Source organism: Bufo gargarizans, chromosome 1, assembly GCF_014858855.1.
Source record: "Bufo gargarizans isolate SCDJY-AF-19 chromosome 1, ASM1485885v1, whole genome shotgun sequence".
Classification (NCBI taxonomy): Eukaryota; Metazoa; Chordata; class Amphibia; order Anura; family Bufonidae; genus Bufo; species Bufo gargarizans.
In genome coordinates this window covers 109,163,669-109,190,595 of record NC_058080.1, presented here as the reverse complement: position 1 = coordinate 109,190,595, position 26,927 = coordinate 109,163,669, and the positions used below count along the sequence as shown (strand labels likewise).

The following is a 26,927-nucleotide window of genomic DNA, read 5'->3' as shown; positions in this document are numbered from 1 at the left end:
CGAGACATAAAAACGCCACAAGAGAAGAAGTTATTAAAGTGGCAGGAATGGTGTTACTACTTAGAAAAATACTTTATTTTACATATTTCCAAACAAAAAAGCATGTACATCATCCAAGAATAAAAAAAAGTCCACAATGCTAGGAGCTATTCGAGAACTTCAGAAGTTTGGAGGTCTCTTCCAACCTAGAGAGGATGAGAAAGGAACAGGGTTATAACAAAAGCATTGATGGGTACACTGTATCAGATGGTGGCGTTATACCACGCACTTCTCTCCTTAGGGTACTTTCACACTTGCGGCAGGACAGATCTGACAGGTTGTTCACCATGTCGGATCCATGCTGCGGCTATTTCGCCGTGCCGCAGCTCCGTCCCCATCGACTATAATGGGGACGGGGGCGCAGTTCCGGCGCAGCACAGCGAAAGCCGCTGTACTAAAAAGTCGGACATGCAGGACTTTTTAGTCCGGCGGCTTTCGCCGTGCTGCGCCGGAGCTCTGCCCCCGTCCCAATTATAGTCAATGGGGACGGAGCGGCGGTCCGGCGAAACAGCCGCAGGACGGATCCGACATGGTGAACAGCTTGTCGGATCCGTCCTGCCGCAAGTGTGAAAGTACCCTGACAGATATGGGGTATTCCAATCATGGATGTTCTCTAAATGTTACGGCTATAGATGAACAGGCTTCTCAGGTTCTTTTTGTTACTTACATTTTCGTTAATCTGTCCATTCTTTGTTTTGTGCTCTCCTGTAGACACACATACAGATAGGTATCAGATATTGTATTTCAACATGCAGAATGATATAAAGCAAATAAATCGCACATGTTACGGTGTAAAAAAAATAAAAAAAGTATAGATGTAGCAGAGCTTAAAGAGTTTTCCAATACTTAAACAAAGCCCAGATCGGCGGGGTCCAATACTTAGCTCTTTTAGGCAGCTGCCAGCGCCAGGAAGCTATACAGTGCGTGGAAGACTCCATCCATTGTGTAGCTTCTGGCACGAGCGTACTGAATGGGTGTTGAACTGCACAGTGGACAGTGCCTTCTACTTCCGGCTCTGTCCAATGTATAGTTTCCGGCACTAGCAGCTGATCAGTGGGGGTACTTGGTGTCTTTGATATTAATGAACCCATCCTGAATATAGGCCATCAGTATCTAAGTATTAGAAAACCCGTTTATGTGGCATTTAACGAGTATACCCTATAATCTTACAATTTCTAAATTGTGCACATTTTACTTTTTTAATCCATAAGGGGCATAAGTTGGGCACTGACCTGCTACTGTAAAAACATATGCTGTGCACTACTCTTTTCAGTACATAAAAAAAAAAAAAAAAAAAAAGAAGTATGCATACTGGCCATAGTGGATTCCAAAAGGACCCGCTAAGGATCTGGCATATGTGCCAGGAAATGTGAACCAGCCATAACTCCCCTTGAGCTGTCAGCTTGTAATAATATTACAGGCTATAGCTACTAGAGAGGGGTCGTTGATCCAGGGAGTAATTCTGATTGCCTGATTAGAGGAAAAAAAAATTCCTTCCCGACTCCAATCAGGCAATCAGAATTACTCCCTGGATCAACGACCCCTCTCTAGTAGCTATAGCCTGTAATATTGTTACGCTCCAGAAATACATCCAGGCCCCTCTTGAATTCCTTTATTGTACTCACCATCACCACCTCCTCAGGCAGAGAGTTCCATAGTCTCACTGCTCTTACCGTAAAGAATCCTCTTCTATGTTTGTGTACAAACCTTCTTTCCTCCAGACGCAGAGGATTGTAATTACACTTCACAAAAGGCAGTGCACAGGTAAAATTTGAATAAAAAATAGCTTGCTGTGCCAAGTTGTTTGCATAGCTCCCATGCACTGCAATGGGAGCAACGGAAACAGTGGTGCAGTTGCCCACTCTGCCGTTTCCAGGCAAAACTGGTGGTTGGCGCTTAGTCCCATCTCGCCTTAAAAACGGCGAGATTGGAACAACCCCCTTTAAGTGGGTTATCCCATGAGCAATGTAAAAAAATGAAAATCACCATATAGAACATGACAACCTCTTTCTAACAAAGCTAGAACCAGCCCTGTGCCTCACAGGGATCTAGAGATCTCCCCCATTCATTGCTCTGCTAGATTTATATCAAGCTGACAGCTCAAGGGGAGTGTCTATTCTGCGGCAGCTAAGGGGGCGTGTCTCAACTCTCCCAATCACAGCTCAGGAGGCAGTTCAAACTGAGCATGTGAGGCCTTCACAGTGAGCAGGACAAAGAAATAAGAAAAAGAACAAATAGCAGGTGGCGCTACACAGACACATTTTATTGAATAGCTCAGCGACTATGCTAAATTTTTAGTTACATACAATTATAAAAGTATTCAGATCCAGGTGCTGGCTTGAAAACTGTAGACTATTTTTTAATGGGACAACCCCTTTAAGGGACAGGTAGTCACATCTGCACAAGGCCCTCACCAATTACGTCTATGGAAATTACAGCAAGAGTCCATAGCTCCCAAGGCAGCAAGCACTGTCACCTCTCCACTGAATCCAATGCAACTAGTGGTCAGTTTGCATGAAATAGTCTGCTGTTTGTCATATAGTAAATGTAAAAAAAAAAAAAGTTTAGATTGCCTATATTTTGTCCCACTAACTAAAATCAGACACTGAAGCACAATCATTTTTTTTATTCTGTTTTCTATACATGATTATGGGGGCGGCCATCTTGCCTGTGCTACTGTTATCAGCATTTAGAGATGCGCTTTACAGCACTGACATGGACCACAGGAACCTGTAGTCTGGAGATGACTCTGGCTGCAAAGCTTCTATATTAGGGAGAAGTACCTCCTATATCTCTGCTTCAAATAGGACATGGGTGGGAGGTAAGAGTGGAGTTAGCTGCAGTCATCCATCCATTTGGCCGTTCAATAATGAACCATTAGTGGTGACAGGCTAACCGGTAGGCATTAGGAATCATCTCCCACCACTAATGAGTTCTTGACCCTGGATTGGTATTCACACAACACTGCATACCTGGGAATTTTCTGTCGAGTTGCTATAATTCAAGTCAATAGCTGCAGGAGAGGATTCTGCAGACGGCAGAGAACTGTATCCAGACGACTGATGATTGTTTTCTGGGACATCTGCCTTGATGTGAAGACCTGTGAAGGAACGTCCATTTTGAAATAACCTTTGTCTATTTACAGGGTCAACCATCAAACAACTTGATTTACTCCTGGTGAGGAGTGCACGGTGTTTATATAGGATGCTACAGTCCCAGGTCCAACGCTGCAGTTCTTGCTGCCAAATTATAGACACGCACACAGCAATAGCAAGTGACCCAGACATGAAATTCAACCCTCTAACCTCAAGAATGTGCTGCAGATCAGCGAGGGCGATAAGAAAACCACCGGTGTACTCAGAGATAAACATTACCCCACTGTTTGTTCAAAGGGTGACAGGTTATTTTTACACATTAAAACACTGCAAAAAAATCCTAAAACTCACACTAAAATATTAGATAGTTAATAATACTTCTTCAGTTGTGGTACACGAAGGAATCTGGGGTGAGATTACTCCATACAACCAGCAGATGGCAGTAGTGCTACATGATGGGTAAGTGAAGCAAATAAAATTTCACAGAAATGACGTTAAGAAGCACAAGACTGTAGTCTTAACAGTAGATGTCAAATGATAACATGGCCGATCAAATTAAACAGCCTACACAATGATAATAAGGAAGCCGGACTTCACTGGCGATATGCGTGGGGCGTCCTTATACCTTTATCCTATCCAGGTACTAGGCGTTTTGATGCCATATTATCACTTATTACTTTTCTACTGTAGATTCTATAGTGCTAGTGCATCTTTGCTGTATATTATTGGACTACACACATTGTGCCCACATTTGGTCTTATTTTGTACCAGCACGTGCTATATTGTATACAATTTTTAATTATGTCTGTGTTTTTGTAGCCTAATAAAATTGATCTATTGGTTTTACATTTAGAGAATGTGCATTTTATCGGGGTTTTCTTGTGCCATGTGGCCTGTCTTGAGTACTAAGGATTTTGGATGGTTGTACTTACATATTAGAGCATTACAAGGAAGATTATTTCTAGAAGACATTTTAGGATCAGTGATGTAAATAGGAACTTAAAGGGGTCGGCCCCTTCCTAGTCACTGTTGAACTTGAAACCAATGTGTTTGTGAGATAATAGGGCGCTAACATATATCCTTTGTTGAAATTCTGCACCATTTTCTATAAAATTATTTATTATATATATATATATATATATATATATATATATATATATATATACATACACACACACACACACACACATATACATACACACACACATACACACATAAAGATATGCTTCCTTGTTTACAAAGTCTTTTGATGGAGGGTCATGTGACCAGCAAATCACCTTCATGCGATATCTCCTCCATTAAAACATAATGCATCGGTCATCCGCACTTTTTCTGTTGGGAGTTTTGTGCAGGTGCAATGTATATGAATGGAGGAGACATCTCATGGAGGTGATTTTCTGGTCACATGACCCTCCATCAGCAGCCATCTTGTGGACAGCACCTCCATGTGGACAGCAGAAAAGACTTTGTAAACAAAGGAGAATACCCTATGAAATATAGAAAATGGTGCAGAATTTCTGCAAAGGCTACGTTAGTAGGAGCCATATAATCATCTCACAAGCACATAGGTCAGCAGTAGGGATCGACCGATATTGATTTTTTAGGGCCGATACAGATACCGATAATTTGTGAACTTTCAGGCCGATAGCCGATAATTTATACCGATATTCTGGGAATTTTCATTTTTTTAAAAAAAATTAAAATTCCCACAAATCTGCTGAAAATTAATGTTTATTGTTAATGTGTATTTTTTTTATTTTTTTTTGTAAATCTTTCTTTTTCATTTATATTTAATATTTTGGAGTTTTTATTATTTTTTTTGTAACTTTTTTTTTTTAACTAACTTTTAGCCCCCTTAGGGACTAGAACCCTTGTCCTATTCACCCTGATAGAACTCCATCAGGGTGAATAGGAGCTCACACTGTCCCTGCTGCTGTGTGCTTTGTGCACACAGCAGCATGGAGCTTATCATGGCAGCCAGGGCTTCAATAGCGTCCTGGCTGCCATGGTAACCGATCGGAACCCCAGCATTACACTGCTGGGGCTCCGATCGGAGGAGCAGGGGAGAGGGGATCCTGTGGGGGGGGCGCACTGCGACTGGGGTGGGGGGGAGGGGGGGTGCACCACTGCTTAATACTGGGGGGCGCACTGCGCCACCAATGAAGCTTAATCTCTAATTTATTCATATACAGGAGGCGGGAGCTGGCTGCAGGATCACATAGCCGGCTCCCGACCTCTATGAGCTGTAGCTGTGATCCGCGGCACCTGAGGAGTTAACTACCGCAGATCGCAGCTACAGCTCATAGAGGCCGGGAGCCGGCTATGTGATCCTGCAGCCAGCTCCCGCCTCCTGTATATGAATGAATGATAGATTAATCTTCATTGGTGGAGCAGTGGCCATAGCTCCTCCCCTCCTCCTGTCCCCTGTACTTTCATTGGCTGCAGCGGCAGGAGCAGCACAGGGGGAGGAGACACTGCTCCTTCTCCCCTGTGCTGCTAAGGGGAACACGGAGAGCGCTGACAGCAGCGCGATCTGTGTTCCCCATACACTATCGGAATATCGGCAAAATAAATGCCGATACCGATAGTGTTCAAAATCCTGAATATCGGCCGATATCGGTAAATCCGATAATCGGTCGATCCCTAGTCAGCAGTAACCAGAAAGTGGCCAACCTCTAACAAAAACAAAAAGGAGAAGATCACAATGGTTGGTGGTGGCTTATAAAGAGGACACCTGTCTTGTACGTTGACTGTACTCAGTTTGGATAAGCCTTTCTGATGCGGTGCCATGAGAGACCAGACTGTACTATTCCTTACAAAGGTATATAGTAAAACCATATATTGCATGCTATACCTATTTTTTCTTGAATGAGAACCTAAGGGTCTATGACTTCTCCCACTGCATCCCTACAGAGTGGGATATGTCGCAGCCTTCTGCTAGAGCAGTGATGGCGAACCTATGGCACGGGTGCCAGAGGCGGCACTCAGAGCCCTCCCTGTGGGCACCCGGACTCTGGAAAAAGTCTATGGTGTACCAATATGCCTTAGACTTTTCCTGCCATTCATCAGCGCAGGGCGCACTATGAACAGCACAGGCAGCGCACTGAATGTAGGCAGGTTATTATAGCTAAATGATAAAGTACATAGAGGATATACTATATTGGACTGAAGTTTTCAGGTTAAATTGCTTTGTTGGCACTTTGCAATAAATAAGTGGGCTTTGGGTTGCAGTTTGGGCACTCGGCCTTTAAAAGGTTTGCCATCACTGTGCTAGAGGTATACATTGGGAGATCTCCGAATATATACCTTTAACAGATCTGAACCACCATGAAAATACAATGCAAGCTACAGGCAGCAGTTTTCTGGGAAAGGATTTAGTAAAACTTGTATTTCACTCATGTAAATTCCTGATCTTCTGGGCTTTGAAGTCAAGGAGACGGTCCTATCAGTGATTGACAGTTATCTCTATATACACAGGGGAGGCGGTCAGTCACTAATAGGACCTCCTCTCAGATGTTAAAGCCAAGAATGAGCACCGATATAAATGACTGAAATACAACTTATACTGAACCTTTTCCCATAAAACAATATAATCGATCTGCTCATCTCTTCCTGCTCCTTAACCTGCAGCTCAGACACCATGTTCAATGTAACAGGTTCCATGTAATCGGAGAAAACAAGCTCCTGAGGTAGACAAGATCTAGTTTTACGTACAATGGCCTCAGGATGATACTTAGAGAGTCCGTCACCAATTGTTGCTGCAGTTCACCTGATTAAAACATTCATTTTTTATTTTATCCGAAGCTCCATTCCCAAGTTATGACAGTGTTTCTTATAATGCAAATTAGGCCTTTGGTGCAATGAGGGGGTCACTATTCGTGTTGCACCCATGCTCCGCTCCTTTCTTTGTTCATCATCACTCTCATCGCTTTGATTGACAAGGCCAGGCAGTGGCAAAGCAGGGAGAGAGAGGCTGACTACAGAAAGGGTGCAACAAGAGCAATCGTGATGCCCTCATTGCACCAAAAGCCAAAATTTGCATATTATGGAAAAGTATAACTCAGGAACGATGCTTCGGATCAATAAATGAAAAACAGCGTTTTAATTTTTAATCAGGTGAGCCACAGCTATGTGTCTATGCAAACAGTTCGATACAGAGGCGACAAAGTCCCTTTAAGAATTAGGGCCATGTTCACACTTTGGTATTTTCCAGCAGTATTTACTAGGCAGAACAGGAGTGGATCCAAACACAGAAGACATCATGCCTTTCATCCTTATTTTCTCTCTTCCATTCCTGGTTTTGTCGTACGAATACTGATGGAATTTACGGATTTAGAATACTCCCATGTGAACTGGTCCTTAGTAGGTAAAACTTTTCTAATAGATATAATAGAGACACACACCCTTTCAGGGCTCTTTACTTCTCACAAACTCCAAACAGGTTGTCCAGGATTAGAATATCAATGGCCTGTCCTTCTGTTTCTCCAGGTAAAAGTGGTTATCCAGGAAAACATATTGACCGGAGCAGGTGCTGGGACTCGGATCCCCACTGGAGTGATAATGATGACCTATCCTGAGGATAGGTCATCATTATCCTTTCCAAGATAACCCCTTTCATGAGTGTACCATACAAAAATAAAAATTTTAAATTTACTTTTTGTATCAATTCCTTGTGGTTTTCAATATTTTTTATTGCTGCCATTCTTTATTATTTACATCCGTGTAAAAGGAGGAGACAAACTTATTAACACAAACAGCATGAAGGAGATGCTCTACACTACAGCACAATTCTAGGTATTTCGGACACCACAGCTGTTCAGTTCAAGATACTATTCACAATAGAAGAAACAAGGTGTATGTACGTGTCAAGTCTAGTGCGCTTACAAACTTAAGAAACAGCAATGGATCACCTGTTCCATCATGACTTACCTACCACTAGCTAAATGCAGCTTTAGGGCTCATTCACAAGGCCGTTGTTCAGCCGTGCCTGTATTGCGGCCTGCAGACAGCGGGTACACAATATGCGGGCACCAGCTGTGTGCACCCCGCATCACGGATGCGGATCTATTCACTTGAATGGGTCCGCAATGCAGAAGATGCGGAACGGAGGCACGGAACCCCATGGAAGCACTACGGAGCGCTTCCGTGGGGCTTGGTCCGTGCATCTGCGCCGCAAAAAAACAAACAAACATTCTAACTTTTTGCCGTGCGGAGAGATCACTGACCTATTCAAGTTGAATAGGTCTGGAACCGTTGCGGCAGCTGCACTGATGGTGCCCATGCATTGGATACCACAAATTGCGGCCCCCAGTGCATGGAGAGGCTGAACAACGGCCATGTGAATGAGCCCTTAGCCTAACTCCCGGTCTACAACAGATACATGACTTTACACGACACATACCAGGCGGTAACTCACTTGTCATTCTGCTTGATGTACGCTCCTCACTAATAGACGTGAACTCAGATATCAAGTCTCTCTGGAAAGAGGAAAAGAACTTATGAATGCTAGAAAATCTGCTAATTTACATGCTTACATACAGTAACATTCCAGGAATAGAGCATCCCAGGGACCTTTGAGGGGCCATTTATTAACATTTCAGGCTAATACAGCTTTTCACTGTGGAACATCACATGTATTTTGGAATTCACCCCATAATGCACAGCTGAAAGCATAAGCCGACCCATTGCAGGATGCAGTTTATCCTGAGCTGTAACACATCTCTTTCATTCAGTTTATGAAGTTTACAGATGTTCATATCAGTTGGGACTGGAGCAGCTCTTTGCTGTGTGCGACGTTGCGGCTTCTATCATCAGTAAAAAGCTACAAACCTTTTTTGAGTGCAACAAGCGATCTGTTTCCAGGAGGAGAACCCGGCTGAGAAGGTTATTCCAGTCCGTTTCATCAATGATTATTTTCCCTTTCATACTGGTCTCCAGCTCCTGAAGTCTGTCCTCCATCCAGTCAATCCTTGAAAGTTTCTCTTGACATTCGGCAAGCTGGGCCTTTAGTAAATCTATCTGTGTGTCCTTTGTCACCTGCAATGAAACAGCGGCTTTACATTTCCCAGAGCACGCTTATATCAGCGCGTCTGCTCTGCGCTGTCACACTGATCATACTAAGACAATTCAGAAGTTTAAAGCTGACCCCTTATCTGAATTATCAGGAGGGAGCTTACAAAAGCCAGGACTATAAACACGGCGCTTCTCGTTGCTAGCCTGCCAGATGTTCAGTTTGTTTTCTACGCTGAGCCTATTATCAGGTATCACTGGAAACAAAAGGGCGAAGGACGAGGAGATACAATAATTCCTTCTAGAGACACTGATGGAGCGCATTCAAATATGTGTTAAAGGGGTTGTCCCATCTCAGACAATGGGGGCATATGGCTAGGATATGCCCCCATTGTCTGATAGCGGTGTGACTTGCACCTATATCGACAACGGGGCCACCCAAGTGAAGGAGGGCTCACTGCGCATGCGCAGCCGCCCTCCATTCATTTCTATGGGGCCGCCGAAAATAGCAGAGCGCTGGCTCGGCTATTTCCGTCGGCCCCATAGAAATGAATGGGAGCCTTAGCTGCGCACGCGCGGTATGCTCCCATTCACTTCTATGGGAGCAGCAATTGGTGGTGGACAGACGCGGGAAATCTGGGGTCCTCCAGCCACAGCTCTCCCCGCTCCGTTATTGTTATAAGTGCGGGTCCCAGCAGTGGAACCCGCACCTCTCAGACAATGGGGACATATCCTAGCGATATGCCCTCATTGTCTGAGATGGGAATACTGTAATTATTGGTGTCGGATGCAAATTAGTTATCCTTACCAGAGCGGATGCTGCTACCCCAGAGTTTGTAAACAGAGTCCTATAAAGGTGACCATACACCTCAGCAGCTGTCGGGCTAACAACTCCCCTGTGCACATGCATGCGCAGTGTGCATGTGTTCTTGAAAAGGAGAGCGGAATTGGTCGTTGGTCCCGGTAAAATTGGCAGGTAAGCACAAGAGTAATCTAATTTGTATGGGCATGTTAAAACTGAACAGTCTTCAGCTTTTATTCTAGTGAGACCCTAGACCAGGGATCAGCAACCTTCGGCATTCCAGCTGTAGTGAAACTACGACTCCAGAATGCACACTTGCTTAGCTATTTTCAGAACTCCCATAAAAGTGAATTAGCATGCTGGGAGTTGTAGTTTCAACACATCTGGAGTGCCGAAGGTTGCTGACCGCTGCCCTAGACTATCTGGGCATCTGGATAGCAAGGGCTGGACTACTGGAAATACCAGAAGTTATGTATTCATCAGCAACAGGGGCCGGACTACTGGCCTAGCAGCCATTAAAAACCTGCACTATTAGGGGACCCAGGGCTGGACTTGCTGGGGAACTTTAATACATGAAGCTCTGTTTCTGACTGGCTCCCTCTGACAACAGAAGGGTAGACAGGGAATCTGCTGGGAATCCATTATAGGATAAACTAAACATAACTGCACTGACCTCATTCAGAGATGGTTCCTCAGCTTCAGAATCTGACGTAGAAAGTTCTTCTTCTGTTGATGACACAAATTGACCACTGGCTACAGGCAGAGTAGGTGGGGGAAGGTTGGTACCTGTATGACGCTCCACAATTATTTTTTTCTGTAAAATAAATAGCACGTTCATATAACCAAATGCACTGCTAATATCTCCCTACTGTCCTACTGGGATGGGACGCAGGCACGCAAACACAGATCATTGTGTAGCCTCAAAGTATAATAGAACTTAATGGGGCCACAGGTTGCTGCAACTCCAGAATCGAAGAAAAAAATAAAAATAAAAAGATTCCTGGATTTTTGGTAATTCTGGGGTTGCAGCAACTTGTGAGACTCATAACTACAGCTGTCGCGGCTAAAGTTGTAATGCAGCCGTAGCCGATAGCTGGTGTAACAGATAATGCTCTTTTTTGGAGAATATTTAGTTGGGAGCATTTAGTTGGGGGTTCGCCGACATAACAATTAATGGGATTGTGTCACCTCACACATTGGTGACCTTTCGCTAGGATCTCCTTTGGGTATGCACCTATCTCTACAACACAGCCCCCGAAGGGAACAAGAGTGCACCACCAATGTTCTGTGTGCCCTGCAATCGCTTACACGGAAGTTCTGAAAATAGCCAAGCACGCTTTTCAGAAGCCTCACAGAAGTGAAGTGAGAGCGCACCGCGCCAGTGCAGCCGATGCCCCAGTCACTTCTATAGGACTGCTGCACCTCCCATAGAAATGACAGTGCGCTCTCGTTCACTTTGGGGGCTGCTTTCTAGAGATAGGTATGGGTCCCCGAGTTTGGACCTGCAACTATGTGACATTGGCGACATATCCTAGCAATATGCCAGCAATGAAATGAGACAACCCCTTTAAGGTGGGCAGTGTTAGACTGCTTTCACATACGTGCCTGAAAAGCTCCTGCTGCATACGTCAAGAATATCTCTAGGCGCTGATTCACCTGAAGGATGCCAAAAGTCTGTCCTTTTGGCCTCCATTGGTAGAACTTTTTTCTGCTATACTGAATGGGGGGGTGGGGGGGTAAAAATCATATACCATTTATATGCCTTCTAAAGGCTCTATTTTAAAAAGAAAGGCCTATACATTTTAGAAAGAAACCGCCCTTCTGGCCCCCCGCTGTGTGGTAAACCCCAGCACGACAAGCACAAGGACATGTTTTCTTGTCAGTATTCACTTACCGGATTTTCCTTTTCAGGCTTTACTGATGGCTGCACACAAGTCTCTTCGGGATAAAAAGCTTCACACTTATCTTTTATACGGGCCGTTCTCCTAACCGGCTGCAATTTAGCCTTTAAAAAGCCCAAAGACAAAGAATATAACCTGTCTGCTGACAAATGTAAATGTAATGGTATAACAGCGATATCTGCTTGGCGGGATACATTCCTACTAGGAGTCTATGAGGGAATGGCCGAAATCTACAGACACAGTAAGCATATCTTCAGAACAGAGGTGCACTTTAAATTCCCTTTCTTTTCTTTTGGTACATGTATATTTTAGTTACCCGACAAGTTCCTCCTCACATGACGTATTGCATCTACATTGTAGAATTAGCGGTGGTGGAAATGAATAAATAGTTTTGAAGGATTTCAAGTAAACAGTAGACTAATAGCGGTACAAAAGAAAATATCTGAAATCAAAAGAACCGAAGGCAGGAGGACCCTGGAGAAATAATCTGCTGCCCCGTAGATGTAATTTGCAGGCCAGGGCATGACAGAACAGATTAGGTGAAGAATGTATAGTAAAACCAAAAGCTGCGGATACTATGAAAATGACATAAAAGGAAAACAAATAAAAACAAATACTTGTGCCACGGCCATCATTTTCACTATGGAAGTCCTGCTCTGCAGAATACATTCCCCGTAATGAGGCAGGGTTAATGGGAAAATTGGAAACACATGGACTTCTGAAAACAAAATTACATTTCCTAGGCCACAAACAATATCATCAGCATCTAATGGACTCCAGAGCAAGTGGACAGCGAAACAATGCAAGTGGGGAATGTTCACATGGGACTGATATGCTGCAGATTTACAAGAGCAGTGGATGGAATAAATTATTATATATATATATATATATATTTTTTATATCTCATCCACACGATATACAAACATCTGCAGAATGAACGGACCTGCAGCGCAGAAAACCTACAGCGCAGAAAACCTACAGCTCCGTCAGTTTAGGTTGTTGGTTTTCGTGTGGATGAAATTTCCTTGTGCTGTAAATGCTGTGGACTTTCTACATGAAGCTCCGCTACCACGTGTGGCTGTACAGGGAATATCTAAGGGTACTTGTACATGCAGATTTCACCCTAAGATTTGCAAAGAGTGAAATCCATAGCATAAACAGACCTGCTTAAATCCACACTGCAAATCAATTTACAGTGCCAATTTTTATTTTCAGTGTGTACCACTCTGCTGGTGCTATAAACCGCTGTGGATTTCCGGTAAGCAAATCCCTTGTGGCAAATCCGAATCACATCTGGCCCATGTGGACGCACCCCTACAAGCTTTCCAATGTTTTTTTTTTTTAAAAAGGGTTATCCGATTTCAGAAACAGAAGCCCCCCCCCCCCACACCCCCCAATGTGCCGGGCCCATCACCAGTAATATACTTACCCTGGTCCCCACGCCGCTTCTCCCAGTACACCGATAAAAACATCCGGTGTCGCGGGGGAGCAGTCAATGGAAGGCGGGGGCTCTCAAGGCTGACGCTAGGGAGGCTCGTCCCCGCCTGCCATTGGCTGCTCCCCACCAACACCTGATGTTTTCATCGGTGTGCAGGAAGAAGCAGCAGCGGTGTGGGTACTGGAAGCGGCGCGGGGAGCAGGGTGAGTATATTACCTGTGAGGGGCCTGGCACGAGATGTTTCTGAAATCGGACAACCCCTTTAAAAGGGATTGTCCAGAGGGGAAAAAATTTTGTCAACTGGCTCAAAATGGGTTAAAACCTAATACAGTGCATTCGGGAACTCTTCAGACCCTTTCACTTTTTTTCATATTTTGGGTAATTGTGCTAAAGTAAAAAAAAAAGTTTACATTTTCCCCCCATCAATCGCCATTCAATACCTCTGAACATGAAAACAGAATGTTAGAAATCTTCGCTAATTTATTGAAAAGAAAAAACTAAAATCTTACATTGAAATAAGTATTCAGACCCTTTACTCAGAACTTGAAGCACCTTTGGCAGAGATTACAACCTCCAGTCTTCTTGGGTGTGAAGCCACCTGGATTTGGGGATTTTCTACCATTCTTCTCTGCAGATCCTCAAGCTTTGTCAGGTTGGATGTGGACTGTCTGGACAACCATTTTCAGGTCTCTCCAGAGATGTTCGATTGGGTTTAGGTCAGGGCTCTGGGTGGGCCACTCAAGAACATTCACAGAGTTGTCCATAAGCCACTACTGTGTTGCTTTGACTGTATGCTTAGGGTCATTGTCTTATTTTGAACCCTCTGCCCAGTCTGAAGTGCAGAACACTCTGGGTCAGGTTTTCATTAAGAATATCTCTGTACATTGCCTGTACCCTTTCCAGACACTAAAAAACCACCCTACAGCACCCTTCACTGTAGGGATGGTACTGGACAGGTGATGAGCGGTGCTTGGTCTCTTGTTTCTCACAGTCCGAGAGTCTTTTAGGTGCTTCCTTTGCAAACTTTCATGTGTCTTTTACTGAGAAGAAGCTTCTTTCCAGCCACTCTGCCATAAAGCCCACATTGGTGGAGTTCTGCAGTGATGGTTGACCTTTCTGGTAGTTTCTCCCATCTGCCCCTAAAAATCTTTAGAGCAGTTATTTCATAGCTTGGTTTTTGCTCGGATATGAATTGTCAGCTTTGAGCTCTGATATACACAGGGGTCCTGTCTTTCCAAACCAGGTCCAGTTAGGGGTGGGCGATATGGCCTAAAATCTATATTGCGATATAATTTTCAGCATGTGCGATATGAGATATATATCGCGATATATTGTTTTCTATATTGGGGGGGGGGTTTAACTTTTTTTTAACTTTTTATTTAATAACTATTAGCCTCCTTAAGGGCTAGAACCCTTGTCATATTCACCCCAATAGAGATTCATCAGGGTGAATAGGACTTTACACTCTCCCTGCTGCCCTGTGCACACAGCAGCAGGGAGCTGAGTCCCCTCCCCTAAACAGTGCCATCCACAGATCCCCCTCCCCTAAACAGTTCCATCCACAGATCCCCCTCCCCTAAACAGTGCCATCCACAGATCCCCCTCCCCGACGCTCACAGGAGAACATTTATAAACTAATCAGTAACTTTAACTTTAATCATTGCTAATCTCTTTACTGGATACCTTACTCTGTCTTAGCTCCGGTAACAGCAGGCAGTGCTGGCGGGCGGCGCTCACTCACTGACGTCACGCGCCTGCGGCGCCTAGTGGGAGGAGCAGGCGCGTGACGTCAGTGAGTGAGCGCCGCCCGCCAGCACTGCCTGCTGTTACCGGAGCGAAGACAGAGTAAGGTATCCAGTAAAGAGATTATCAATGACTAAAGTTAAAGTTACTGATTAGTTTATAAATGTTCTCCTGTGAGCTGTGTGGCCCTGTATATTCTAACCCCCAGGCAAGCGTCCCTGTCACCATGGGACTGCCTGGGGGTTAGAATACACCATCGGATTTGAGTTTTCACGATCTCACTGAGATCGTGAAAACTCAATGATTTACTGTCAGTCCCTTCCCTCCTCCTCCTCCTCTTTTGTCATTGGTGGTCAGTGGCAGCCACGCACAGTGGGGAGGGAGGGACTCCCTCCTTCTCCACTGTGCCGGCTCAGGAGAACATGGTGCGCGCAGAGAGCGCGATCATATCGCGGACCGGCGATCTGCACAAATTTATATCGCATATCACCTATATCGCCCACCCCTAGGTCCAGTCAACCAAATTTGATGGACTCCAATCAAGGTGTAGACGCATCTCAAAAGATTATCAAGATAAATCGGAGGCCTCCAGAGCTAGATTTCTAGTGTCACAGCAAAGGGTCTGAATACTTATGTCCAGATGAAATTTTAATTTTTCCTTTTTAACCCTTGTGAGGCAGTGACAGGTCTCATATATGAAGGACGGTATGTATCTCTGAGAATGGTGCAGGAAACCTATTAAGAAGATGCATATCGTGATTTGCTGTGGTGCACCTGAGATGTGCCACCAAGGTACCCGGCCTTGGTGGAGTGGAAGCCAGTAACTAGAGTGTCCACTAAGATAGATAGTGGACGCTGCTGCTACCTAGCATAGTTGGCATCAGCTAGTCCAGGCCTGGCTTTTACTGGGAATAGGCAAAGAGCTGGGTGGGTGCTTATTCCCCAGGATTCAATCCGGGTTGTATACGTGGCCCATGTCCACTATTGTGTTTAAAAGTCAGCAGCGTGAAGCAGGTTGTGTCTGCTAGAAAGAAAGGCTATAGATCACCAAGTGCAAGGCACGTGTGGATAAACACTGGCCTGTGGACGGATCTAGAGGAGACCCGAGCCTGAATTACAATTTTGGGATGTCATGGACTGATTACCTGACCCGGCTGTACTGAACTGTAAGTTTTCTGGAACCGGCAATAAACCGTATTGAAGTCACTAGTCATAGGAGCCCACATCATTACACCCTTTCAATGCATTAATGCCAAGCGATCAAAAAGTAAACCCCAAAACGGTAGCTATAAAACCATCACCTCATCACGCAAACAACTAGCCCAACATAAGACAATCGCCCAAAAAATGTTAAAAAAATATGGCTTTCAGAAAATACAAACGTAAAAATAAAAAAAATATGTAATCGCCACGTCTGTAACGACTTGCTCTATAAAAATACATGATCCATCCCAAGAACTAATCTTTGACATTAATACATCATTTTCCTCAGCAATGCAGGCACATATGAACATGGGACCAACACAGATGCCTGGTCCCATCATGACACACAGGAAAAGCCAGGAAAAGCCCGCTCAGCTCTGTGCACACTCCATTTGAGCCCTTTTGTCAGTATTTAAGGATACATTAGAATTTTTTTGTGATGTATATTTTCAAGAGAAGTCTCCAACCACTGCATGTTTTTTTGGTGTTCCTATGTATAGAAAAAAAATATAGTCTGCAGGACTTTTCTATACAGTAGAGGAGAAAAAAAATAAAAATTGCCAATGCAAACCACCCCAAAGCCAAAAAATAATTAAAAAAATAAATAAAAAAAAATAAGTAAAAAAAGTCTTTTGGACTCCAGACAGTAAAAGATGCCTTAAAGGGGTTGTCCGCCTTTTTCTTACTAACGATTTGTCCTTTGGATAGGTGATCAGCATCTGATAAGGTCAGGATCCAAGACTTCGGACCTCTGCCGATCATCCGTTTGAGAAGGCGACATTCACTGTAGCCTTCTCGCTGCTTCCCGCAGACCAGTGGTGTCACGTGGCCTAGATCCCACCATCAGTAAGAAAGGATACATTTGACATACATGGCAGGGGCTTTCCCAGCATACATTCCAAACACAGGGCTCAGAAACAGAATGCACAGAGACTTATAATAATATTTTCTGGGATATTTCAGTGGTTGGCTCCCACAGGTTTAATAAAATCTGTCTAGTTGTTACAGCATTTTGTTGAGCATACTATGTGTTTATCAAATTCCAAAAATGGAGCCATCGCTCCCCCGAGTTCCTGCAGACACCTCACAGCGGACTGCACGTGCAAGGATTTCTGCAGCATGCTTACATATATTGCAGCCATAACTAGAACATGCTGCCCACATGGATGCGAGGAGACATAGAATACAGTTATCACTCACGTACCTTGCTTTGATTTGCGATTTCCTTGTGTTTCTTGACTACACAATCAATGATGTCACAAACTGTCTGCATCCTCCTCTCTGAAAATCCACACTGAAGAAATTGCTGCTTTGTTAAGACAGGCTTGTAATGGAAGACATCTCGGAGAACCTGCAATAAGAAAGCTTTACAATGGATCCTTCCCTTAGTTCAGTTCTGTAACATTGCTATGTGATACAGATCTCTGCCTCCTCTCCATCAGAAGGTAGGTGGCCACAGCCCTGACTACTAGTCTCCAGATTAAAAGGGTCCATTCACACGTCCATAGTGCATTGCGGATCCGCAATACACCCGGCCAGCACCCCTATAGAACTGCCTATTCTTGTCCGAAATGGCGGCCAAGAATAGGACATGTTTTATTTTTTTCCGGAGTTGCGGACCGGAAGATCGGCGGCGCACTCCAGAAATGCGGATGCGGACAGCACACTGTGTGCTGTCCGCATCCATTCCTGCCCCATAGAGAATGAATGGGTCCGCACCCGTTCCGTGTGAATGGAGCCGCTGCCGAATGTTTCCTTTTTCACTTTGTGGAAGTAGGTGTCACAGCAGATTTCAGAAAAAGTGACCAAAGTAGCCCAGAGCGAGAGTGACTGATACTCAGGGGCCCACGGTGACTCCTAGAATTACTTAGGGTGGGTTCACACAGAGTTTTCCCCATCGATTTTGGCGAGTATTCCACACCTAAAATCCACACCTAAAATGCAAGCCCCTCCTATTGACTTCAATGGAAATAAAGCATGCTCAGTTCCACAGAATTTTGTTTTTCTGCTTGTGGTTTAAAAGTGATGGGTCTCGAGTCTCTATCTGCAGCCATTTTATGGACAAGACCATTGTGCGGACAGCACAAAACTTGGCAAATAAGGGGGCAATATAGAAAATGGCACAGAAAGTCTATATGGTCAACAGTAACCAGAAAGTGGCCGACCCCTTTAGATGGGTGGGAACAAAACCGTGTAGAATTTTGAAGTAAATTCCAGAGGTTTCTTTTCAGCAGAGCAAAACCTACGTGAACCCCCCCTTAGGGCTCATGCACACGGCTGTGATTTGCGCTCCACAAGACACTGATGCATGCTGCCTTTTTTTTACTCCTGCAGAAATGTCCTATCCTTGTCCGCCAAACGGGCAACAACGGGACATGTTCTATTTCTTGCCGTGTCACGGAATGGACTTACAGATGTGGACAGCACACGGGTGTGCGGTCCGCTTCTTTAGAGGCTCCACATGTGGTCTCAAACTACGCCCGTGTGCACGATCCCTTAGAGAGACAGCCCCAGTAAACATGTGAATTAGACGATTAGCAAAAGAGCGACATTTCTACCTTGTAAACTGCGTCAATAAATCTCAGGTCGCTCTTCGCAGAAAGCTCGATGTCTAGGGACACTAATATCTCCGCAATGTATGTTGAATAAGCAGTGAACGTGTAGCTGATGATTGGCAGCGATGCCGCTGGGTCTCCTTTCACCAACCTGTAGTGGCAAAAATATGGAACAATGACCCGAGTAACAAATCATTTATAATAGCCTCATCTAGAAGTGCTGTTGTGGCGCGATTAGCTTAGAGCGAGGGGGGAGGGATGTGCGTCCTAATCAGATCCATCAGTATTGGGCAGAGCGGATCCTCTCTCATAAGGGAAGGACTCCAGGCACTAGATAAATCAGGGGAGGCACATGTATTTCATAAGGGTCCTTTGCACGGACCAATGATCTGACAGTTTATTGGGAATGAAGCAGACCCTCAGAGCACACAGCAATCACCTCCACTGTATGGGGACAAGCAAACTATACAGCGTACCGCTTGTCCCCACGGTAAATCATTGATCCAGCGCAGCAAATCCTTGTTTATTTACCGCGATCTACTGCGCAGGAACAATGCTTTCCTGTGGCGGCAGGGCGACAATCACCCGACGAATAAGCGTTTGCTCGCGCATCAGGTGATCGCTGATATGTTTCACAGAGGCAGATGATCAGGAACAAACGCCAAACCCTGATAACCTGAGCGATATCGATCCATGTACAAGGACCCTAAGGCCCCTTTCACACAGGCGAGTTTTCTGTGCGGGTGCGATGCATGCGGTGAACGTATTGCACCCGCACAGAATCCTGATCCATTCATTTCTATGGGGCTGTGCACATGAGCGTTGATTTTCACGCGAAAATCGCAGCATGCTCTATATTGTGTGATTTTCACGCGACGCAGGCCCCATGGAAGTGAATGGAGTTCGTGAAAATCGCAAGCATCCGCAAGCAAGTGCAGATGCAATGCGATTTTCACGCATGGTTGCTAGGTGACAGTCTATTTACCATGGTTATAAGGGAAAATAATAGCATTCTGAATACAGAATGCATAGTAAAATAGCGCTAGAGGGGTAAAAAAAAAAAAAAAAGTTAACTCACCTTCTCCTCATGATCGCGTAGTTCCCAGTCTCTTTACTTCTTGAATGAGCTGTGGGCTAAAGGACCTCTGGTGACGTCAGATCACATGCTCCGTCACCACAGTGATGGACCATGTGATTGGAGCATGTGATCTGACATCACCACAGGTCATTTAGCCCACAGCTCATTCAAGAAGTAAAGAGACCGGGAACTACGCAATCAAGAGGAGAAGGTGAGTTAACTTTTTTTTTTTTTTTTTTAACCCCTCCAGCACTATTGTACTATGCATTCTGTATTCAGAATGCTATTATTTTCCCTTATAACCATGTTATAAGGGAAAATAATACAATCTTCAGAACATCAATCCCAAGCCCGAACTTCTGTGAAGAAGTTCGGGTACCAAACATGCGCGATTTTTCTCACGCGAGTGCAAAACGCATGACAATGTTTTGCACTCGCGCGGAAAAAATGTCGCATTTTCCCGCAACGCACCCGCCTCTTATCCGGGCAAAAAAACTGACGCCCGTGTGAAAGAGGCCCAAGGATCCCACGCAAAAATAAGCATTCACATTGGGACTCCTGAAGCAGTCTCTGCGGAGGGGATTGTGCATTCACATGTGACGTTACTGATGTAATAGTGGACACTACAGAGTGGAACTTATTGCTATGTTCTTGGATATCCAGCTAGGTATCTGTTACTCTCTATCACAGTGTTTCCCAACCAGTGTGCCTCCAGAGGTTGCAAAACTACAACTCCTAGCATGCCCGGACAGCCTTTGGCTGTGCGGGCATGCTGGGAGTTGTAGTTTTGCAACAGCTGGAGGCACACTGGTTGGGAAACACTGCTCTATCATATCCGTTTTGTTTCCAAAGCAATTCATAATAAAATTTTATTTAAAAAAAATCTAATACAGGTTAATTGGGGCACCAGGCAGCGATTTGGCATAGAGGGGCTGCTCTGGGGGAGTGAGGGACATGGAGGCACAGAGGAAGGGGGACATCATGGTAATCTGGATGGCATGGAGGGGCTTATGGCAGTGGGGGGCACTGGGGGACATGGCAATGGATGGCATGGGGGTCTGGCTTTTATTTCACAGAAGCAAGGGAGGGTGTGATCATGGTGGCATGCGGGTTTGATTGTGGGCTTGCGGCATGGGGGGACTGATTTAAGGGCAAGGCTGACTGGGGGGGGGGCATATCTGTGGCTTAGATCTGTGATAGTCTGATTTGGGGGGGGGGGGTAGTTTGATCTGATGATCTGTGTTCTGATGAAAATCAGATGTAATAAATAAAAATATTGTTTTATAAAGCAATAAGTCATTTTAAGAAGGTTTTTCTTATTAGAGTACTCGATTAATCGTAAAAAATAATCAATAGAATACTAAAATATTCGTTTACTGCAGTCCCAAGCTGAGCACTCAGCACACCGCCATCTCTCCCGACTCCCCACACACATATACTCTTAGGCCCCTTTCACACGGGCGAGTATTCCGTGCGGGTGCAATGCGCGAGTTGAACGCATTGAACCCGCACTGAATCCTGACCCATTCATTTCTATGGGGCTGTGAGCACAAGCGGCGATTTTCACGCATCACTTGTGCGTTGCACGAAAATCGCAGCATGCTCCTCTTTGTGCGTTTTTCACGTAACGCAGGCCCAATAGAAATGAAAGGGGTTGCGTGAAAATCGCAAGCATCCGCAAGCAAGTGCGGATGCGGTGCGATTTTCACGCGCGGTTGCTAGATGACAATCGGGATGGAGCCCTGATCATTATTATTTCCCCTTATAACATGGTTATAAGGGAAAATAATAGCATTCTGAATACAGAATGCATAGTATAATAGGGCTGGAGGGGTTAAAACATTATTTTTTTTTAAAATGTAACTCACCTTAATCCACTTGTTCGCGCAGCCGGCATCTCTCCTGTTTTCATCTGTGAGCAATAGGACCTTTGATGACGTCACTACGTTCATCACATGGTCCATCACCATGGTGATGGACCATGTATCACCATGGTGATGGATCATGTGATGGACCATGTGATGAACGCAGTGACGTCATCAAAGGTCCTATTGCTCACAGATGAAGACAGGAGAGATGCCGGCTGCGCGAACAAGTGGATTAAGGCGAGTTACATTATTTTAAAATATTTTTGTAACCCCTCCAGCACTATTATACTAAGCATTCTGTATTCAGAATGCTATTATTTTCCCTTATAACCATGTTATAAGGGGAAATAATACAATCTACACTACAACTAACCAAAACCTGAACTTCTGTGAAGAAGTTCGGGTCTGGGTACCACAGTCAGTTTTTTATCACACGCGTGCAAAACACATTGCACCAGCGCGATAAAAACTGAACATCGGAACGCAATCGCAGTCAAAACTGACTGCAATTGCGTACCTACTCGCGCGGGTTTGCCGCAATGCACCGGGACGCATCCAGACACGCCCTCTGCAAGGGGCCTTAGTCCGGCCAAGCATGTCTGTCCTCAATGGGGAGAGAGGAGAAAGACGCTGCCACCTCTAGCCATTCTGTAGCATAGGGTGAACGGGCAGGGCACCTTCTTACCCCGAGTAGTCGACATCCCTGGGATAATTCAGTAACCTTAGTTTCTGTTCCAGTTTTCGGAGGACTCCTTTCACATCCCCTGTGGTCATGTTGTTGGAAAATATCCTGGAAAAACAAGGGAAACAGAAACAGCAAACCTTCAGCATCCACCGGAAAACTCCAAATCCAGACAGATTTCACCGCTGCCCAGCCTGTGGCCTTCCTTCAGATGGCACGGTGCCCACAGATGGTACTCCGCAGCCGCTGTCTAACCGGCCTGTAAAGGGGGGGTCCACTGCTACTTACAAAATATGGGGCTGAGCGTCTTCCTACAATGACTTCAGGCCTGGTACAGGACTGCTCTTATCAAGGAATCCATGTGATGTCCTTGCACTATTGTTGTGGAGTTTCAGGGATGCTACTCTGACATCACAACTGTCTCACTCCAGTAAACGACTGTGACATCACCAATGGGTTTAGTCTGGTAACAGTGACATCACAGCTGTGAGGTAACCCACTGTGGCATCACAAAGTCACTTTCCTTCAGCCTCTATGACATCACATAACCTATTGTAACATCACCAGTTGTATTAGTCAGGTAAGTCACAGTGACATCATGAGAGCAGTTCAGCAATTGTGACATCACAACCAGTGTCGGCTCAGGGGCCTCTACTGGCGGTGTCCTCCCTTAGGGTATTATACATTACTGTGTCCCAGCTGCTGCAGAACATCCTAATACAAACCTCAGATGCTGCTGAACAAGAAGGTGAATATCCTAGACAGAATCCCCCTCCTCCCTTACGGTTATGTCCACATTTGCAGGTTTTTAATGCAGATTTTGAAGCCAAACCCAGAAATGGATAAAAAAAATAAGAGAAGCAATATCCGTATCCCCTTTTATGATCCTTTTCCGATTTCAGCTTCAAAAACTGCATTAAAAACCTTACATGTGCGGCCGCACCCCTATTACATAAAGAGATGTTCTGCAGCAGCTGAGGGGGGCACTAATCATTTCTATCAGAGGATGCAGTAGGTGCCACCTGGCATCTCATACAGTGATTGGCCCTCAGAGCCGCGGTAATAGGTCTGCTGTTCTTCCATTCAGTAACGCCAGGTGTGAACCCTCTCTTGTATATCACTGACACGACCCCAATGACTGTCACCCCTCGGGAGGAGCACAGACATTTCCCAGAGCTCCCACACTACACCCTGATGGGCTCAGCTCCACCACTACTATCACCTGCTGCACCTATTACAAGGGCTCCACAGCCACTACTAATGGTGAACTACAAGAGCCAGCAATTCCTAACCTGCTCCCCCCCAGTACAATCTGGCAGTCTCCGTCCCTGCTCCAGCAGCTCACCCGCTCGTCTCCCGGCGACCACAGACACTATAACGGCCGGAAGTACCGCAGCTCTCCTACAGCTACAGGCACAACTCCGAGTAAGCCCCGCCCACTGTCAGCTCAACCAATTAGGGAGCTCCTGCATTCCACAAATTATGCTTCTGCTTTCATCATATTTCGGAGCTGTGGCATAAAAGGAGCTCTGTGATTGGTTTAGAGAAACAGAGGCAGGTAGGTGGGCGGGCTTGTGAGCGGTTGACGGTTGGGCTGCAGCGGATCAGCACAGCAGTGTAAAGAACTGAGGACTGGGATGAGACGCTAGTGATTACTGAGAAACTGATTTCAGCCGTTCTTGGTGTTTATATGGAGCCCCATGGCTACGTCTTCTGTGTACAATATACCTTCTCCTCAGCATTTATTTTTCCTTATTTGCAGTGTGACATGAGTGCTTTATACTTTTTCGTTAGTCCTGCACTGTGACATCACTGCGAGCATTATCCCTGCACTGTGACGTTACTGCGAGCATTATCCCTGCACTGTGACTGCGAGCATTATCCCTGCGCTGTGACGTCACTGCGAGCATTATCCCTGCGCTGTGACGTCACTGCGAGCATTATCCCTGCGCTGTGACGTCACTGCGAGCATTATCCCTGCGCTGTGACGTCACTGCGAGCATTATCCCTGCGCTGTGACGTCACTGCGAGCATTATCCCTGCTCTGTGACGTCACTGCGAGCATTATCCCTGCGCTGTGACGTCACTGCGAGCATTATCCCTGCGCTGTGACGTCACTGCGAGCATTATCCCTGCGCTGTGACGTCACTGCGAGCATTATACCTGCACTGTGACGTCACTGCGAGCATTATCCCTGCGCTGTGACGTCACTGCGAGCATTATACCTGCACTGTGACGTCACTGCGAGCATTATCCCTGCACTGTGACTGCAAGCATTATCCCTGCGCTGTGACGTCACTGCGAGCATTATCCCTGCGCTGTGACGTCACTGCGAGCATTATCCCTGCGCTGTGACGTCACTGCGAGCATTATCCCTGCGCTGTGACGTCACTGCGAGCATTATCCCTGCGACTGCGAGCATTATCCCTGCTCTGTGACGTCACTGCGAGCATTATCCCTGCTCTGTGATGTCACTGCGAGCATTATCCCTGCACTGTGACTGCGAGCATTATCCCTGCGCTGTGACGTCACTGCGAGCATTATCCCTGCACTGTGACTGCAAGCATTATCCCTGCGCTGTGACGTCACTGCGAGCATTATCCCTGCGCTGTGACGTCACTGCGAGCATTATCCCTGCGCTGTGACGTCACTGCGAGCATTATCCCTGCGCTGTGACGTCACTGCGAGCATTATCCCTGCGACTGCGAGCATTATCCCTGCTCTGTGACGTCACTGCGAGCATTATCCCTGCTCTGTGATGTCACTGCGAGCATTATCCCTGCACTGTGACGTCACTGCGAGCATTATCCCTGCACTGTGACTGCAAGCATTATCCCTGCGCTGTGACGTCACTGCGAGCATTATCCCTGCGCTGTGACGTCACTGCGAGCATTATCCCTGCTCTGTGACGTTACTGCGAGCATTATCCCTGCGCTGTGACGTCACTGCGAGCATTATCCCTGCTCTGTGACGTCACTGCGAGCATTATCCCTGCTCTGTGACGTCACTGCGAGCATTATCCCTGCTCTGTGACGTCACTGCGAGCATTATCCCTGCGCTGTGACGTCACTGCGAGCATTATCCCTGCACTGTGACGTCACTGCGAGCATTATCCCTGCACTGTCACTGCGAGCATTACCCCTGAGCCGTGACGTCACTGCGAGCATTATCCCTGCACTGTGACTGCGAGCATTATCCCTGCGCTGTGACGTCACTGCGAGCATTATCCCTGCGCTGTGACGTCACTGCGAGCATTATCCCTGCGCTGTGACGTCACTGCGAGCATTATCCCTGCGACTGCGAGCATTATCCCTGCTCTGTGACGTCACTGCGAGCATTATCCCTGCTCTGTGATGTCACTGCGAGCATTATCCCTGCACTGTGACTGCGAGCATTATCCCTGCGCTGTGACGTCACTGCGAGCATTATCCCTGCACTGTGACTGCAAGCATTATCCCTGCGCTGTGACGTCACTGCGAGCATTATCCCTGCGCTGTGACGTCACTGCGAGCATTATCCCTGCGCTGTGAACTCACTGCGAGCATTATCCCTGCGCTGTGACGTCACTGCGAGCATTATCCCTGCGACTGCGAGCATTATCCCTGCTCTGTGACGTCACTGCGAGCATTATCCCTGCTCTGTGATGTCACTGCGAGCATTATCCCTGCACTGTGACGTCACTGCGAGCATTATCCCTGCACTGTGACTGCAAGCATTATCCCTGCGCTGTGACGTCACTGCGAGCATTATCCCTGCGCTGTGACGTCACTGCGAGCATTATCCCTGCTCTGTGACGTTACTGCGAGCATTATCCCTGCGCTGTGACGTCACTGCGAGCATTATCCCTGCTCTGTGACGTCACTGCGAGCATTATCCCTGCTCTGTGACGTCACTGCGAGCATTATCCCTGCGCTGTGACGTCACTGCGAGCATTATCCCTCCACTGTGACGTCACTGCGAGCATTATCCCTGCACTGTCACTGCGAGCATTACCCCTGAGCCGTGACGTCACTGCGAGCATTATCCCTGCACTGTGACGTCACTGCGAGCATTATCCCTGCACTGTGACTGCGTGCATTATCCCTGCACTGTGACGTCACTGCGAGCATTATCCCTGCGCTGTGACGTCACTGCGAGCATTATCCCTGTACTGCGTGCATTATCCCTGCACTGTGACTGCGTGCATTATCCCTGTACTGTGACGTCACTGCGAGCATTATCCCTGTACTGTGACGTCACTGCGAGCATTATCCCTGCACTGTGACGTCACTGCGTGCATTATCCCTGCACTGTGACGTCACTGCGAGCATTATCCCTGCACTGTGACGTCACTGCGAGCATTATCCCTGCACTGTGACTGCGAGCATTATCCCTGTACTGTGACGTCACTGCGAGCATTATCCCTGCACTGTGACTGCGAGCATTACCCCTGAGCCGTGACGTCACTGCGAGCATTATCCCTCCACTGTGACGTCACTGCGAGCATTATCCCTGCACTGTCACTGCGAGCATTA

At 46.1% G+C, this 26,927-nt stretch overlaps 1 protein-coding gene across 3 annotated transcripts; it reads right to left on the bottom strand.

Moving 5' to 3' along the window:
- Positions 1 to 53: 53 nt before the first annotated feature.
- On the bottom strand, positions 54 to 23,845 carry CEP44 (centrosomal protein 44). Of its 3 annotated transcripts, none has more exons than XM_044297222.1 (11): positions 23,759 to 23,845; positions 22,417 to 22,521; positions 18,789 to 18,936; positions 17,435 to 17,581; positions 11,840 to 11,950; positions 10,619 to 10,759; positions 8,964 to 9,170; positions 8,536 to 8,611; positions 3,012 to 3,139; positions 707 to 744; positions 54 to 185 (listed from the first exon to the last, which is right to left on the bottom strand). In XM_044297222.1, exons 2-11 carry the CDS (start codon positions 22,503 to 22,505, stop codon positions 140 to 142), a joined length of 1,131 nt encoding a protein of 376 aa, XP_044153157.1. In that variant the 5' UTR covers positions 22,506 to 22,521; positions 23,759 to 23,845; the 3' UTR covers positions 54 to 139. The 3 variants fall into 3 exon arrangements, with proteins under 3 accessions (XP_044153157.1, XP_044153174.1, XP_044153165.1); XM_044297239.1 differs by having other exon boundaries at positions 8,551 to 8,611; XM_044297230.1 differs by having other exon boundaries at positions 23,706 to 23,839.
- Between the last annotated feature and the right edge of the window lie 3,082 nt (positions 23,846 to 26,927).